We start from the raw sequence: 16,601 nt of genomic DNA, 5'->3' as shown, positions 1-16,601 counted from the left end.
TAGATGTCAATTAAGCATCTCTGCTGTCATTTTCACTATGTAAACATTTGAAGCCTAGAGTGGTCAATTCCCCACCCCCAACCCCACGCACACACTGTGCTATTGATACATTATTGTGTAATGTGTATAACAACCTCCATAGCCTGCTATGACTGTGATTTGATTTAATAACCTTTATTTTTAACTTTCAGGTAAAAAACAAAATAAAAACAAATGAAGTAAATAAAACATTGTTTTTTAAAATGTGATTATGAATCATCCCCAACATGTTTAAAAAGCGAGTGGGAAGAAGTAAAGACTTATTTACGCCTACCCCCTTCTTATATAATATTCATAATCCATATAAACAATCATATAAATCCTATGATAAAGTGTAACTGTAAAACAACCATGCAGGTGGTATAATGGGAGTCAAATAAAAACTTCTAAGCCCAAGTGTTTGCGGTGCATCCTGGGAAATGACCCAACATGGGGGCACAGACATCATGAAACCATGCAGCGCTGCACAGCACAGTTAATGTGGACATCATCATCTCCTCCCGATGTGAACAATTATTAACACATTTCGTTCCGAGGAAGAAGAAGAGGAAGAAGCTATCACACTTTCTCCAGCCGTGAGTGTGTAACAATAGCAAAGAGCACAGCGTCGGGCGCTGGCTTCTCTCTCGGTGTAGCGCTTGGTAATGTGATTGTTTTGGTCGGCGACTGCTTGCTGGTTGTATTGGTTGCTATACCACCATGATGTGTGCTGCTGGCCGTGGCCGCTCCACTAAGCTCTGTCGTCGGGGAACAGGGGCAGCTTCTTTCGCCGGATGATGGACCGGAATTATCCGCCGTCGTCCAGCAGCTTCGCCGACGAGCTGGTTCCTCCGCCGCCGCCGCCAGCTTCTTCTTCTGCCTCCTCTCCGTCAGTGTCTCCCTGGGCCTCCTATGAGCGCAGCGCCGCAGCGAGCATCAAGCAAAGGTATAAACATGAGATGAAGACTACGGGAAGGCGGCTCAGGGCGGGTCACCTTCCACAGGGAAAACACGGTGATGGTCTGGATGGAAGGCCTGCTTTAAGTGTTGCCATGTCCGCTTATTATGAGCGACTTTGGGGCTTGTTTTTTTCCCTGTGAAGTAGCTTGTAAATATTGGTTTTTGCGTTTTTTTTTGTTTGCTTGTTTTCTAAAGTGTAGTTTCTTATTTGGGCTTGTTTCCTAAATGTTAGTTGTTTAAACCATAGACTGTATAAATGAGAGGTTTAAACCAGTGGTTTAAACATTAATATTTTCATGTCAAGGACCCACTAATTAATGTCTATTTGTCCGCAGACCCCCCCCCCCCCCCATCTGAAAATATTGTGCCAGGGACCCCCATACAATATTTGTGTTATAATGTTTTTAAAATATTCCAAATTTTTCGCATCTTCAATCTTCAGATTTTTTTGAAAATAGCAGATCTACAAGCTCGTTGTCGTGAGCTTGTAGATTAGCTATTTTCAAACTGCTCATGAAGCCTAGTCGCCTCTTTTGGGCTCGGGTTGCTTGTTTCTCTCACAAAATCTGGCAACAGTAGTCTTCTCCTTATGTCGTACGAGCCACTATCGCGTGCCCCATTAAAAAAGGCAGATCTACAAGCTCACAACACGTAGAGTTCGCGACGTGTTGCGAGCTTGTAGATCGGCTATTTATTTGGCACGTGACAGTAGTAGTGACTGAACTCCTGTCGCTCGACATAAAAAAAACGACGATTCTTTCAGTGAAAGTGTCGACGCGACTTTTCTCAGTTGAAAGCACGTCGTTTGTTTGTTGGACAAACGTCATTTTGGTCGTACAGTACGACACTTGTGGAATAAACGCTGCTAGGTGCATTCGCGTTGTTGTTACCTGGGCGACATTCCGCACATACATTTACACACACGTACACACTGAGCTAGCCAGCGTTAGCTCTTATTATAATATGTCCGTGTGTTAAGCGTGACATAATGAAATGTGTGTGTCGCGCACCGACCTAGCAACCACAGCCAGAGGTTGTGGTTGCTAGGTCGGAGCTGCTGTGCTCCTGGTGTCACCATGTAGTAGCAGCGTCTCAGCATGAAGGAATCCCTGTGGATCAATGTTAACTAGCCTCCCTCCACTCAATAATACAGTTGGCCGTCATGCTAGGTAGCTAGCTCCCTAACTAGCACACCATAAATGACCTATTTTCTTGGCCTATTGGTGCCTGTTTAATAAAGACAAACCACCTTCAGCAAAGGAGGCTGTGTAAAGTATTGATCGTATTAATCTCAGCGGCAATACTGCTAGGTAACCATGATGTCCATGACCATTTTATAGTCAACGTGTCATTGTATTTGTCACACGAGATTGCTGTCACACGTTCTTCCTATTAATGTGTATACTACATGATGCAATGCAACACACACATTGGTGTCTTCAGACTAACAATGCTTTGGTCTTTGTGACCTGTGTTGTATTTACTTTTGCTGACTGAAAACAATGGGTTTGACAAAGTGACCCTTATTATTGACCTTTCAGGTAAAAAGATAGAGATATAGCTTATTACATCATTATTGCTTCTGTTATAACGAGCTATATTTTGCCAATTAGTATTCTGGGGCCAAAATGACTTGGGCCTTGAACCTGTAATTGTTATATTCTTATATATATCATAACTTTGCTCAACTGATGTTGAAAAAAGTCATGGCTGTGACACCAGAATAAGGAAATGTTTTAGGCTATTTCATTACTGATTGTCCTGTACAAAGCCTGGAAACCTTTCTTAAATACAGGTGAACTTGCTCAACTTGATCCCTTTGACAAAGAATGATATAGTACATTGGGCTATAAGCCTGCCCCCTGCTTCTTAGATTTCATGCTTTAAAATTAAGGGAAAATTAGGGGGGAATGGAGTGAGTGTGTGTTGGGGATGGGGGCAGATGACTCCATCTCAGTTCAATGTTCTTCTTCAACAGCTGTTTGCCTCCTGGCGAGATCAGGCTGTCTGTGACTGATTGTGTCTTGTCCCATCCCCAGGAGAAAAGGGACAGATCATCACTTTTTCCAAATAAGACTTTGGCCTAATCTTCAGTGTTTTGCTTTTTTATTCGTTTCACCTTTTTCATATTGTACATTTTTGTCGATTTGCCAAAACCCACACCATTGCAAAAGCATAACTGTACATTGTCTTTTAGCATCCGATGACAAAAAAAAGCGTTTCTCTCCTAGCCACCTTGGTGCCCTATTTAAATAGGATTAGTCTGATATAGTATAACGTGAGAACTGTGTGTTCGTCATGGTATTATCAAAGAAGACTATAGGCAGATCTGTGGGTCTGATAATGTAGAGCTAGCAGACAGTAAGGTTATACTTTAACAGCAAGTTATAGAAAAAATGTAATGGGGTGTGAGAGACAGACTGAATTATTGTGATCCATTAACATGTTTGTGCCATTCTACTTTATATAAGAAGAATGGCACATATAAGATGTTGCCCATTTTAAGTGGTTGAGTTTTTCTTAATGTGCGATTTAAATGTGACTGATGTGAATTGACACCAATGCACATGATACATTTTTGAAAGCTTCATAGAACTCTTAACATCTTTAAAACGGTGCATGGTGTTCAATAGATCTATGAGTGTCACTCAGCAGATATCAAGTAATCAATTTGTTTTTGTCGTTTTCAGAAAGAGAAAGAAAATAAGAGGGGGGGGGGACAAGGGAGCAAGGAGGGAACACATCTAACAGTAAAGAAAAAACATAACAAATAATCGATACTAGATAAAGTTGTGAGTTGAATTGCTTTCCTTAAGTTCATAGGGTTTTTTTGTGATTTGGGTATTTGGAGATCAGCGCTTTATATGTGCTTTGTTGCAGTTCCAGTTATGGTGCAAGTCATCTTGACACAGAACTCCTCCAGCGCCAAAGCTACGTCTCAACCCATCAGATTCCTACCTACACCACGTCACATCATCCTGCAGGTCAGTTGGAAATGCTATGCACATTCATCTTTTCATTCTAGTCCAGGATTTGGCTGAGCTATTACAAACATATAGGACAAATATGTTTGGACTGACCTCAGCAATGGCAGTAACAAATCCTCCATCTGTGTCTTATTCTGTGATTATTTTCCTCTCCCGTGTAGGTCTGTCAGGAGCGTTTGACTCAGATGGTAATACTTCTGAGACTTCAATCATGAGCTTCCTGTCAGCCATGGAGTCTAGAAGCCTTCAGGCTGGTCCTGTTGGTGCCTCCCTGCTCCCTCCTTTCAGGACTCCATCATGGCCCACTGGTGAGAACAGATCTGCTAGGGCTACTAAATTACTTTAACTTAGAATTTCCTATTTGGAAAATAGACTTGTTTCTATAACACTTAAAAAAGACTTGCCTTTTTATGTGACCAGCCTAGAGCATTTGTCCCCCTGAGAAAGAATGTGCAGCCTCCTGCCATGAATTTGCAAGAGTTAGTATTATGATTCATATATTTTCAATCGGTGTACATGTAGGCTTCATATTCCGTTTAACCGTAACACAAATAAATTGTTGTCTGTTCATTTAAATTACTAGGGCAACAGCCTACTCGGAACTAATGCAAGTTGGGAATGCATGCCCCGCTTGTTTATGAAATACCTGTTGTACTTGTTGTATGGACAGTGCCCGAGTTATGCCCCGGACTGATACACAGACAGACACACACTTTCCATGAATTTATAGATAGATATTCATATAATCTAGGACATGGACACATGTACCTATTGTTTTTTGTGCAGGTACTTTGTCCATGATAATAGTTGAAGTGTTTATCAATGCATTCATCAATATTCATGGCAGAAATTGGGATAAAAGGATACATAACATAAAAAATAGAAATGAACATGAAATATGAATACTTGGTGGTTTGTTTCATTCCATACGCATTCAGCACTACACCTTGCCTAATGTTTTCTACCCCCTTTACTTATATTCTCATGGTTTCTCTTAATGCAGGTGCCAACTCTTCGACCACAGAGCTGTATTTGACTGGTGCTCTGCCATCTACTGCCACTTTTCCCTCTCCTGCCACTCTGTCCTCTTATCAGCACACTGGTGCCTTCCCTTCCCGGAGCTATGCCACCGCCCCCTCCTTAGCCCTCCAGGACCCTGCCTTCAGCACGTCCACCAATGGCCTCTTCTCTCACCACGATCCCCTCCTCCACCTCAAATCCGGCCAGACTGTCCTCCCCTCTGCCCTGGCCTTCAACCACCTCTCTGCCCCCTCGCTGGGCTCCGCACTGCCCATCCAATCCTCCACGTACCGCTCTGCCCAGGAGTCAGCCCCCCACCTCCTCCAGCCTCAGTTCAGTCTGCTTCCCTCTACTCTGCCTATCCCTCACGGAGCCCCCCAGCCTTATGGTGCCCCAGTCTTCTCAGGCTCCATCGAGAGAGCACTTCAGCGGGAATGTAGTGTGATCAAACACCATCAGAGGCCTTCCAGTACCCACGCGGCCTCAGAGCAGCTACCCAGCTCCCAGCACTCCTTACAGGGGTACTTGGGCTCGGGTAGTGAAGCGGAGGGGTCCTACCAGCAGGACCCCTCCCGTCAGACCCCTGTGTCGTGCAGCCCTGCCACGGGGGCGGACAGTTCTCAGGGGGTCAATGGTGCCTCGCAACCGAAAACGGAGTCAACAACTCAGAGTTATTCATCCACTTTGGGGACCAAGGCTAAAGACTGCTCTTCCAAGTTAGCCCCACACCCCTCAGAGGGTGGGGAATGTCATCGGCACTCACAGAGTTTGACAGCAGGCTCTCCTGAAAGCTATTCCTCCCCTGGACAAAAGCAGAACTCTGTGATTGCCAACCAGCAGTCAGTCCAGCTGCCCAGTCTGCTGTCTAACAGTCTCTCTCAAACATATATCACCTCCCACACCCAGCCCTCCCACTCCTCCACAGATAAACTGCCTTCCCTTTACAAGACTCTGCCTTCTTTCTCTGGCAACGGGGCATCTGTTAGTCAGACCTTGGTCTACTCTTCCAGTCCTGTGTTACAACAGGACCCAGAGGCCCAGTATGGAACCCAAGTCCAGGTGTTATGTCAGGGGAACCTCTCAGAGAGCTACCCTGCTTCTCATTCTCAGGTCGCCCCTAACGTGAGTTACCCATCTCAGTCACAGGGGCAAGCTTCGACTTCTCAATCTCTGAGCTATGCCACAGGACAATCCCTCAACTCTTCTTACTCATCCACGTGTGCCCAGAGTCTATCTACATCAAATTCTACACAGGGCTACACTCTGATGCAATCTTCACTGGGAGGTAAAACAGATAATGCTCTTACCCAGCAGCACACACAGTCCCAGAAATACCTGTTGTCTGCACCCTCACCCAGCTACTCTTCAGCTCCTCATGCACAAGCCTTACAGAACAATGTTAGAGCCTCGGTGCAGGACCTAAAGCCGTCCTATGGCAAGCAAAAACTTGAAGAGCTTCCTATTCAGGACCTGCAGGCGCTCCAGCAAGTCTCCATGGAGACCCCAGCTGAGAGCAATATGGCTGCTCACAATAACGTGGTCTACGTTGTCTCCAAAATGGATGACCGCTACAAAACGCAGAGCGTAATCCGGAGCAATTCGCGCTCTGAGGACCAGTTTATGGGACTAGGCCAGACAAACGCAGCCCAGGTAAAGAATGCAAGGATGGACTCTGTGGGCCAGCAGCACATCCAACTAAGCAGTGCCAGCTGTGAGGGAACAGCTAACCCCAAAACTACTAACGCCAGTATTATATCTTCCCATTCGCCCCTTAATTCAGAGCTGCTCAAACATCACTCTCTGCTGCTCAAATCCTCTGAGCCACACCAACAAAACCACCAGAGTCATAACCAGGCTCCAGCACCTCTGACCCAGTTCATCAGGCTTCCTAACAGTCAGGTTCTGCATGAGCGCAACGAGATGATTCTGCTACAGCACCCCCTTGTCCACTCTGGTCAAAACTCATCAAAGGTAGCGCAGGTCCAGTACCTGATGAGTGCCAGTGTTGATGAGACCCGGAGCCAGCAGAGCGTGGTAGCTTCAGCTCAGAGCTCGGGCACAGCGGACTCAAAGCACCTAGCATCAAAGGACCACTATGGCCAGTCTGCCAATCAGCAGTCACATGATGCCAAGAACCACTTTACTCTCAACTCCATCTGCTTCCCTGACTCCATGCTGCTGGCAGATGATAGGAACATTCTCTCCAATGTTGACGACATCCTGGCTGCCACAGTGGCTGCATGCGGTGTCACACCACAGGACTTTGTCAAAGCTGCATCCGCTGGCGAAGGGGAAATAGCAGTCATGGCCAACCCTGCAGACTCCAAGGGTCACTTCCAAACTGTTGACATGAGACACATGTCTCCTAGTTTCTCCTCAGCACAACAGCCAATCATCACCAACAACAACTCCCACACCATGACAATGACACTAAATGGAGGTCAGATAACTACAGACTGTCACGGACATCCTGTCCACCCCAACACTAGATCAGACCTCAACCCAAATGGAGACGGAGGAAGCGCTGAGAATGACTACCATCTAACCCGCCAGGCATATGACCCCTCAGGACTCCAGAACATTGCCAAGGGGAATGCAAAGTCTGTCAAAGGGGAGGATGGCCTCATAGAGTCCTCAGGCCATGAGGGCTTTCCAAAAAAGAAGGCTCGTAGCAAGTGCTTATCCAAGCCATCTGGGCTGGAGGAGGAGAGTGCACAGGGCAGACCAGCCAAGCGCAGTGGGCAGGCCAAGCGGCAGAACTCTCGGGGTAGTGACACCGGTTCTCCCTCCTCCTCAAATACCGTGTATGATGGCTATCAACAGCAGGAGAGGATCAGACAGAAGATCCGGGAAGTGGAAGAGAAGCAGCCAGAGGTGAAGACAGGCTTCATGGGCTCATTTTTGGACTTCCTCAAATCTGGCCCCAAGCAACACTACTCTCCTAGTCCTACACGCACTATCAGTCGCCCCAGAAAGCCCTCCGTCTCATCTAAACAGTCTCCTTGCCCCTTGCCTGCTCTGCCCCCCAAACTGAGTCCACAGAGGAGCCATGGGGAAAGCGGTCAGCAGAAACGACTGGACGAGGAACTGCAGAAGAACCTGGAGACTCTGCCATCATTTAGCTCCGACGAGGAGGAGAATACTGGGAAGAACCAAGCCCTGCGCAACAGCATCACATCAGCCCTCTCTGCCCTGGATGAGTCTTCAGATAGGAGAGCCAGGACAGGTAATAATACCTCTCATAAATGACATGCAAAGTCAATAGACACAATATATACTTTCAAAAAATATATATATATATATTTTGTTCAAATAGTGGAATGTTAAAAGAAACAAGTGAAAGGTCACTAGCTACCGTTAACTCACTAGCTGCCGTTATTTATATTTGACGTGCAAGGTTGGAACAATAACACGGCTGGGATTGATTTTTAGCTCATGGCAGGTCATTAAAAAGAAAAGGATATTCATACATGCCTGATGAAGACCTTGTTTGGTCGATACGTGGCTCAGTTTAATAGTATTAAAATAAGTATTGGGAGCTCTAATCCAGTATGTGTAGTTCCATTTATTTATTTTTCACATTATTATCCTGCACCTGGCCTTAACAGGTTGGCATGCACAGCTACTTTGCTGCACTTTACAGGTAATAGGCATACATAATAAGAAGAATTTGACTTTACACTGACTGGGTGAATTTTACTTTGTTTTACTGAACTTTACCAATTTTTTTTTACCTATTGCAGACAACAGAATCACCACTTCTGTGATGAAGTCAGAGCAGACCCTATGTATCATGCCCCAGTCTATTGCTGAAACCCAGCTGCAGCCAGCGGCCGCTCCCAAGGACACTATGACGAAAGCCTCTGCAGGAATGACGAAAGCCTCTGCAGGAATGACTGCGTCACCTGTCCTGTCGTCACCTGTCCTGTCGTCACCAGTACAGGAGAGATCAAAGGAGGCCCCACCAGGCCAGTTGGCTGTCCAGTTGTCCAGTGTGGCCATTGAGGGACTGACTGATGAAGAGCTGTCCGACAGCGGGGGCGAGGGAATGTACCGCGAGAGGGATGAGTTTGTCGTCAGAAATGAGGATATCGAGAGCCTTAAGGTATGGCTAGGGAAGGACAACATAGAACATGCCTATAGGAGGTGATGCATGTTGCCTTTTAAAGGCTTACATCTGGCACTAACATCAGCTTGCAATCGGATAGCTAAAGTTTAAATGCAACGTGTCTTGAATCCACATCCAGCAACCACGTGAAAGGAAAGAAACATTACTACTTAATGGTGTGTTCACAAGCGCATGCACATGTGTGTGTGTGTGTGTGTGTGTGTGTGTGTGTGTGTGTGTGTGTGTAGGTGACAATGAGAGCAGGGCAGGAGCCTCCAGCCATTTGGAAGGTCCAGAAGGCTCTGCTGCAGAAGTTTGTCCCAGAGCTGAGGGATGGGAAGAGGGTGTTCTCGGCCACTAACAGCGTAAGTACACACGCACACACCATAATAAACATGCATGCCCATACGCTCTTCCCTATGTCAAATATGAGCATGTTTTAGTAAGCAGGGGATGTAAACATAGAGGTAATGTTATTCTTAATTTATTTCTGTTGCTTATACTATCTTATTTGTTTTACTTATATTTGCTTATATTTTTGTCTGCACAGTATCTTGGCTATTTCGGAGATGCCAAGACCATGTACCAGAGGGTGTATGTGAAGTTTCTAGACACTGTCAACAAGAGGGAGTATGTACGAGTCTGCAGCCGCAAGCCACGCTGCAAGCCCATGAACTCTCTTAGGTAAGTTGTAACCCCTAGCCTGATACTAAGATTTCCATTTCCTTTCACTTTATTATTCAGTCTTAGTGTTCCATTGCAGCTGTTTTCGAGAAGGCCGTTGCCGAAGAGGGAATCCTCAGTGATTATTAGTTCATCCCCTAATCAATCAAAAGCCAGTCACAGAATTTGAGTTTGGTGTAACGCTGACCTCTAATATTAATTTCCTATTCCAAGGCTATTCCGAAATTCGTCACACGTTAAAATAATAAATGCTACCTCACATTGTGTCAACCACGTTTACATACTGCCTTCGAAACTTTTGTCCGTCGGATCAGGCTTGATTTTCTGTGTTTCTCGTATAATTTTGTCTATATGTTGCAGTGTTTTGAGGCTGTAACCTACCTTCAACAATGAAGCCTACAGTATAGATTCAGTAAAGGCTCCTTACCTAGTACACACTTTTCCGATGCAATGACATCATTTGGAGTGCCAATTAAACTCTTTGTGTGTGTGTTCCTTCTGCCAGCCGCTGTTCAGGATCAAATTGGTGGTCTTTTTAATGTGGCTCGGGTATTATAGCAAAGCATCAAACTGGGCCAATGAAATTGGCTAAACATTGAAACCATCTGGATAATCCTTTTCTCCCTTGATCAGCAGGTGAAACTCTCCTTGCTGAGAGAGTTTGCTCTCTCCTTTTTATTTTTGTGTTCAACAAGTGAGAGAACTACACGATCATCCTCACTGCTGTAGCTTGATGACGGTTTTGTTTTGTTCTGCGAAATTTTCGGAACTAATAGAATAATATGCATTGGACTCAGTGTGCAAGGTGTCTGTTCCTAATGAATTTTAGGATTTAAACAAACGCAGACGAAAAATACTGACTTAAGTGTGCAAGCTCCTTAAGCCTGAATTTCCATTTAGTTTCTCATTATTCCTGAGAGTCTTTTCAAAACTGCTTCAATAGAAACTTTAATAGCAACATAAACTCTATGCTAACATTACCGCTGCAAAGGAATGACCGGACCGATGGAGTGAAACGTTAAATCCTTCTTGTCTTCTCAGATTCTTTTTGGAGGGGCGCAAGGTTTGAATTGCTATTGTGTTGTTCTTATGTTACGCAGGGGTTCTCAGGTGAAGACCTTGCTGGGCCTAACAGCAGCCCCTTCCCTGGTCACCCTGAACCAGAAGCCCCGGCCAAAACACCCCAAGTCCAAGGCAGAACCACCGCCCAAGAAGAGGAGGAAGTGGAAGGAGGATCTCTCAACCACTCCTTCAGGCTCCTCCGCTGAGGAGGGCGGTGAAGATGGTGAAGAAACCTTTTGACTACTCTCTCTCTCACCCCCCCAACCCCACAGAGGACTATGATCTAAATCTCCTCTTTTTTTCTCTGCTTCTCTCATCACATCATTCTCTCCCAAGAGTTCAGTCCTCCAGTGCCATTGGGCTCGCGGTTCCTGAACACACGGACCATGAAGGAGACGTTCAGGAGCTTTGTGGAGCTGCTCATCAGCGTCGCCCTGGACGAGGACGTGTTGACGGCGTTGGAAAAGGAGAATGGTCAGCACATTTACATTTGAGGTCACTGTTGAGGCAGATGTTCCTATTAAGAGTGACATGACACCAGCAGTAGAGGGAAATTGAACAAAGGATCACAGAGGACAAGGGCCAGTCTAAAATGGATTGCTTCCCCATGTCTCATTTCAGATGAGCTGCTGCTGCCTCATATGAAGAGGGTGGATGGGATGATCACTGACAACAGGAAACGCCTCCTTCCCAAACTGCATATGGGACAGCTCCTAAAGGTCTATTACCCTTATCAGTGTTTTTTGCTGATGATTTGTAAATCATGTTGGGAGTTGGGACAAGAATAAAAGTTCACGTGATGACTTAATGACACGATTTGTGGCTTTTCTGTTACCGTAGATACACTTTTATTGTATTTTGTCCTCCTTCCGTGCCGATATAAAAACAATTCGCATATCTTTGCATTTAAGAGTATACTTAGAAGTTATTTCTATTGTACGCAATAAGGTCAAAGACGAGCACAAACTGTTTTTTGATAATAAACTACAAGTTCAAGGATGGCATCACAAGATCGTGTCTCTGAAAAATGTGTCTCATCCATGTCTTTAGACGGCTCTAGACAGCTTCCCCGAGATCTCTGTGGTAACAGAACTGACCAAGGATGGAGAAACCCCAGCCTTCAAAGTGCGTCTCAGTGGGAAGGCCTACAACAAGAAGACCATGAAGCCCTACAAGCTGGCCAACAAAGTGCCGCTGGTAAGACCTAAAACAAGCTACAAATGGAAATGATGTGCTAGTATTCAGAAACATAGAAGTCATTTTGGACTAGTCCTGTGTTGACGAAACTGCCACAGCAAAGACGTTTCAAAATGTCACAATGGTTGGATACTTTACTAAACATTCACTCATTTACTGTTGGTTTACTTTGAAGAGCTTTCTCCACCTACAACACAGATCTGACCGCAAAGGTTTTGAAAATTGTGCAGGGGGTCCTTGGGCCCAAAAAGGTTCCCTGATCTACCAAATAGATATCACAGGGAATGAAAAAGCAAGACCCCCTTAAGGGAATCGTATAGAAACAAGAGTCCACAGGTAGATGCTGGGCTGGTGGTAGGACTGCACGAACGTCACAGAGAAAAGCACAAAGCAGCACTGTATAGCAGAAATATAGTAGAGCAGCAGCAAACAGAATGAGCAGGTAACAGGGAGGTTTAAATGGTCTGCCCCAATCAGATGAAGCGTGCATGTGAAAGATCAGCTGATGTTGAGTTGGCTCTGCTTTTGAGTTGTCTGCTTGAACTAGTAGCTCCACAGGCTTAACTTCATTTAACAACATGCATTGTTTTTCTTCATGCCACTTTTTGCGTGGACCTTCGTTAGACAGCAAGTTGGCTAGTTTGGTCCAAAATGGCAGTAGCACCATCTCGCTGCAGTTGCCAAATAAGCACTTGAGTTTCCTTCCTTGGTATAAAGGCTTGTTAGGTGACAAGCTCCAAAAGTAGAGTCAGATGGCATGTTTATAAGCAGGGCAAGAAGGTAAAATGGGGTGAAACTTGGAACCTGTAGATGGCAGCTCTGATGCTGTATTGTTTTTTTTTTTTATCATGACTAAGATTGACATGTTTTACCATATATGGCAAATATTTACAGCAAAAAAGAAAACTGCTTTATTTCTACTTCACTGTATATTAGTAATTTGTTTTTGTTAATCAGAATATGCAATTGGATAAATAAGGCCCCCATTGTTCACTTTCAATATCTGTCCAGTAGAGGGCATAATACAACAATTCAGATTCTCTCACGTTTCCTTTTACAAGCAACATTTTCTTTCTTATGTGATCTTTCATAGACTAATATGATTTAAGTTTTTCCAAATATCTTGGCAATGTATGTGTTGTGTTCCTTTCTGTTTCAAGGAATACACAGTGGACCAGCAGAAAACCCAGTGGTTCTCCCTGTACCACTCGTTGCAACATTACAAGTACCACACATACCTCATGTGTAAGGACGAGGTGAGCCATCGGTACACACACATTTCAGGGACATGTGTTGTTGTGCGTGTGAATGAATAATTGCTCATAGCAAGCTGTGCATTGGGCACATGCGTTTCTCTTAATATTATCCCACTCTGTATTCATTTTACCTCTGTAAAAGTGTTCAGATGGACCCATAACAGTTATTTGGTTTCATGTGTACACTCCTAAGAGTTAATTTAACGCTTAAGGATTTTGATGTGTCCTTATATAATGCACAATACATACAATACTGACAAAACACAGAAAAACGATAAGACCAAATCATTATTATCTTGTGGTTATTCACAGCATAAGCCTGTTCTACGTACGCACGTCTCTCTCCCTTAACAATTGCTTTTGGTGTTGCCTTCCAGATAGCATCTCTGCGGGTGCATACAGGGGAGCTGGGACAGGAGGAGACGGTACAGATGTGCCTGCAGAACGGAGCCTGGGTAGAGGGGCTCTTCGACCGCTTTGGAGAACTTCTCAGTCAAGTGCAGCAGGCCTGCCGATAGCTCAGCCAACTGAGGGGGAGATGGATACAGAAAGGAAAGCCCTGCCAACTTAAGACTGAAAATGAGTGGGTGGTCTGGTCCTGGCACAAACACATGATGATGGATAGAGAGTGGGGCTCTGCTTCCTCATATTGAGAGGTTCTATCTAGGGGACCTGTCTGTTGACATGCCTAAGAGATTTTGGGGCAGAAGATCTGTAGCCTATACTGTGGTGGATGGAGTCCATGGATCACCACATCCCTTACAATTAGATGGCACTAACTGGATCAATCAACGCAATGGACTTTGCTGGTGGCCAGCATTTTGGAGGACCTTGTAACCCTTCATCTTGTCCTCATGTTTGTTTTTTGTAGTTACACACCACCTGCTAGTGGACCTTTTCATAGATCTATATTATATGTTTAGTTTATTTTTATTTTTAAGAATCAGTCTGTTTGGTAAAACATAATGACGGATGATAACCAATGCGCATGCACTAGATAGCCAGAGCAATTAGGATAAGGAGAGTAGAGGACACGCAAATCAGAATGCAGAATCCTTATTACCTACAGTACGCCTTTTATCAGCCATTCTATAAGTAGGCCTGAATACAGAGTTGATTTTACTGTAAAAATATACGAGTATAGATGTATACTGTACGTAAAACATCCATTTTTGTAATGGTGCGCCAAACATATATATATATATACATACATATATATATATAATGTATATTTTGTACAAAAAAATAAAATAAAAGAGTAAGGGGGGAGTTTGTTGTAGCAATTCTTTTTAAGGAAGAATTTGATAAACAATAAGATACATGCGCTTCAATAACTCCTTGGCTTACAACATGACTTTTTATGCTGATAGAGTTGGTGCAATTCAAATACTGGTTTCTATGATAATTTTTTGGTAATGAAATGTTATTACCTTGTACCTAAGGGTAAAAGAAAAACGTTGTCTTTGTACTCTATCTTTACAGACATAACCTACATTTTATCACAAATAGATGTATTTTTCACAGAAGGAAATATTGTTATATTGGTTGCTTGGTCATTACATTTTGTAATACGCTTTTTTGTTTTTTTCCCGCAGAGATATTTCCTGAATGGACCCTTTATATATCAATTACCTTTTTTTCTTTTCTTTTTTCTTTTTTTGGGGGGAAAGATACAGTTTGTAAAGTTTATGGAAAGCACTGCCGTAAGTGTGGTCACGTATCTGGCATAATTACTTAACATACTAATGATGATGTTAGCTATGTATTTATGCTAAGATGTATGCTTTTGGTTTGATGCTTTCTAGACATCTGGGACAACACATATTGAAAAGCCTGTAGTGGTACCAAACAGTGTAATGATGGCAGACTTTTCACCCAAGAGCTTTATGATGTTAATCCATGTGGGTTTCATAAGGTCTAAATCTTACAAACTGCATCTTTACTACAGGAACAGTCCACAAAGTTACATTTGAATAGTTCTTACTCTTCAAGTGTTCACACTGCAATTATTTTCTGATGTGAAAATAAATTTCCTACTTAATTAACACGGACACTGTGATTGTTAAACAAGTAGAATGAATGTACATCAAATAAAAACTACTACATTACTTTTCGGATTGAATTACCACTTTTACATATATGCATTTCATTTACAGTTCATATTTGATCTAAGTGGATTATTTTTCAGACATTTAACCATGCCATGCACAAATAATTTGTAAGATGAACACATTTTATAGTTGTGCTATAGGCTATTAAATGCTAACCTAATACCTGATTATTTCAAAGTAGTAGGAATGAATGATTTACCATTTTATTTTGGCATGGAAGGAATCAGTCTTAACAATCATCTTTGACAGACAAAGTGACTAAAACCTCCTAGCTAAGCCCAAGTGGATCAAAGTGTCTCGAAACGACCCCCATTGCCATCATTGGCCATGTGGTCACCAATATCTATAGGGTTCACCCTGCAATCTGCTTATTAGATTATGAGATAATGGGTGTGCAAAGATGATATTTTGACTTGAGGGTAGCGCTATAGGAAATGTCTTGGGGTTACTCAAATGGTTAGGATCTGTCCTCTACAGAGCATTAATGTGCTTGAATTTTAAGATATTTTATGTGCAGGTAGCCATTTTTGCCTAAGGGGTGCTAGAGACTACTCTAGCACCACTGTTGGCCCAATTTTTCATCATGTTGGGGGCTGCATTGGACCCCTTTGGGGGCCGAATGTTTGACACCCCTGTGCTAGACGAAAGCATGGCGTCACCAAAATCAGCAGGGTTCATCTTTCAAGGAGCATCAATATGCTCAATGAGTTGAATTGCAAACACCACCAGAGTCTAAAAGCCCTATTGGTCCCCTTGAGGCAGTACTGCTCCCTACACCCAACCATACCAATGGTTTGAACCAACGGTTTGCGCTCATAATTCCGACATCCCACTACTCCGACTACGTGGCTTCCGCGTGCGGTTAGGGTTAGGGTTAGTAACCGTTGGAAAGGCGACATGTAACGGAACCAACTGACCCAACCATACCAAAGAGTTTTGAACCGACTGAAACTGCATCCCCAGTGCCTCTCACTAACGGTGCTTAAAACAGCAAATATTGTGTATTGATTACATTATTAACACATAATGTAAACAGACCGACTGACCCACTTTACTCCCACCTCACCCACTGCAGGGCTAAAAGGTTAATTTAGTGGTGTCCTTGTTGCTTTGTCAGTCAATCAATGCACATGCTAATGTGCATGTTACTCATGGCATTACAGGTTTAAGTATCATGACCTGTAATAGTAAACCCTCT

General features: G+C 43.7%; 1 protein-coding gene across 2 annotated transcripts; it reads left to right on the top strand.

Moving 5' to 3' along the window:
• The first annotated feature begins 271 nt into the window (after window positions 1-271).
• Window positions 272-15,400, top strand: qser1 (glutamine and serine rich 1). Of its 2 annotated transcripts, none has more exons than XM_084066690.1 (13): window positions 272-614; window positions 3,859-3,962; window positions 4,127-4,273; window positions 4,969-8,211; window positions 8,729-9,090; window positions 9,342-9,458; window positions 9,644-9,777; window positions 10,878-11,062; window positions 11,176-11,313; window positions 11,461-11,558; window positions 11,890-12,036; window positions 13,197-13,292; window positions 13,670-15,400. In XM_084066690.1, the coding sequence occupies exons 3-13, from the start codon at window positions 4,177-4,179 to the stop codon at window positions 13,808-13,810; spliced, it is 4,758 nt and encodes a 1,585-aa protein (XP_083922816.1). In that variant the 5' UTR covers window positions 272-614; window positions 3,859-3,962; window positions 4,127-4,176; the 3' UTR covers window positions 13,811-15,400. The 2 variants fall into 2 exon arrangements, with proteins under 2 accessions (XP_083922816.1, XP_083922815.1); XM_084066689.1 differs by having other exon boundaries at window positions 272-964.
• Window positions 15,401-16,601: the final 1,201 nt, after the last annotated feature.

Source organism: Gymnoscopelus microlampas (assembly GCF_963454915.1).
Source record: "Gymnoscopelus microlampas genome assembly, chromosome: 1".
Lineage (NCBI taxonomy): Eukaryota > Metazoa > Chordata > Actinopteri > Myctophiformes > Myctophidae > Gymnoscopelus > Gymnoscopelus microlampas.
The sequence above is the reverse complement of the archived record's forward strand: the minus strand, read 5'-3'. Positions and strand labels throughout refer to the sequence as shown.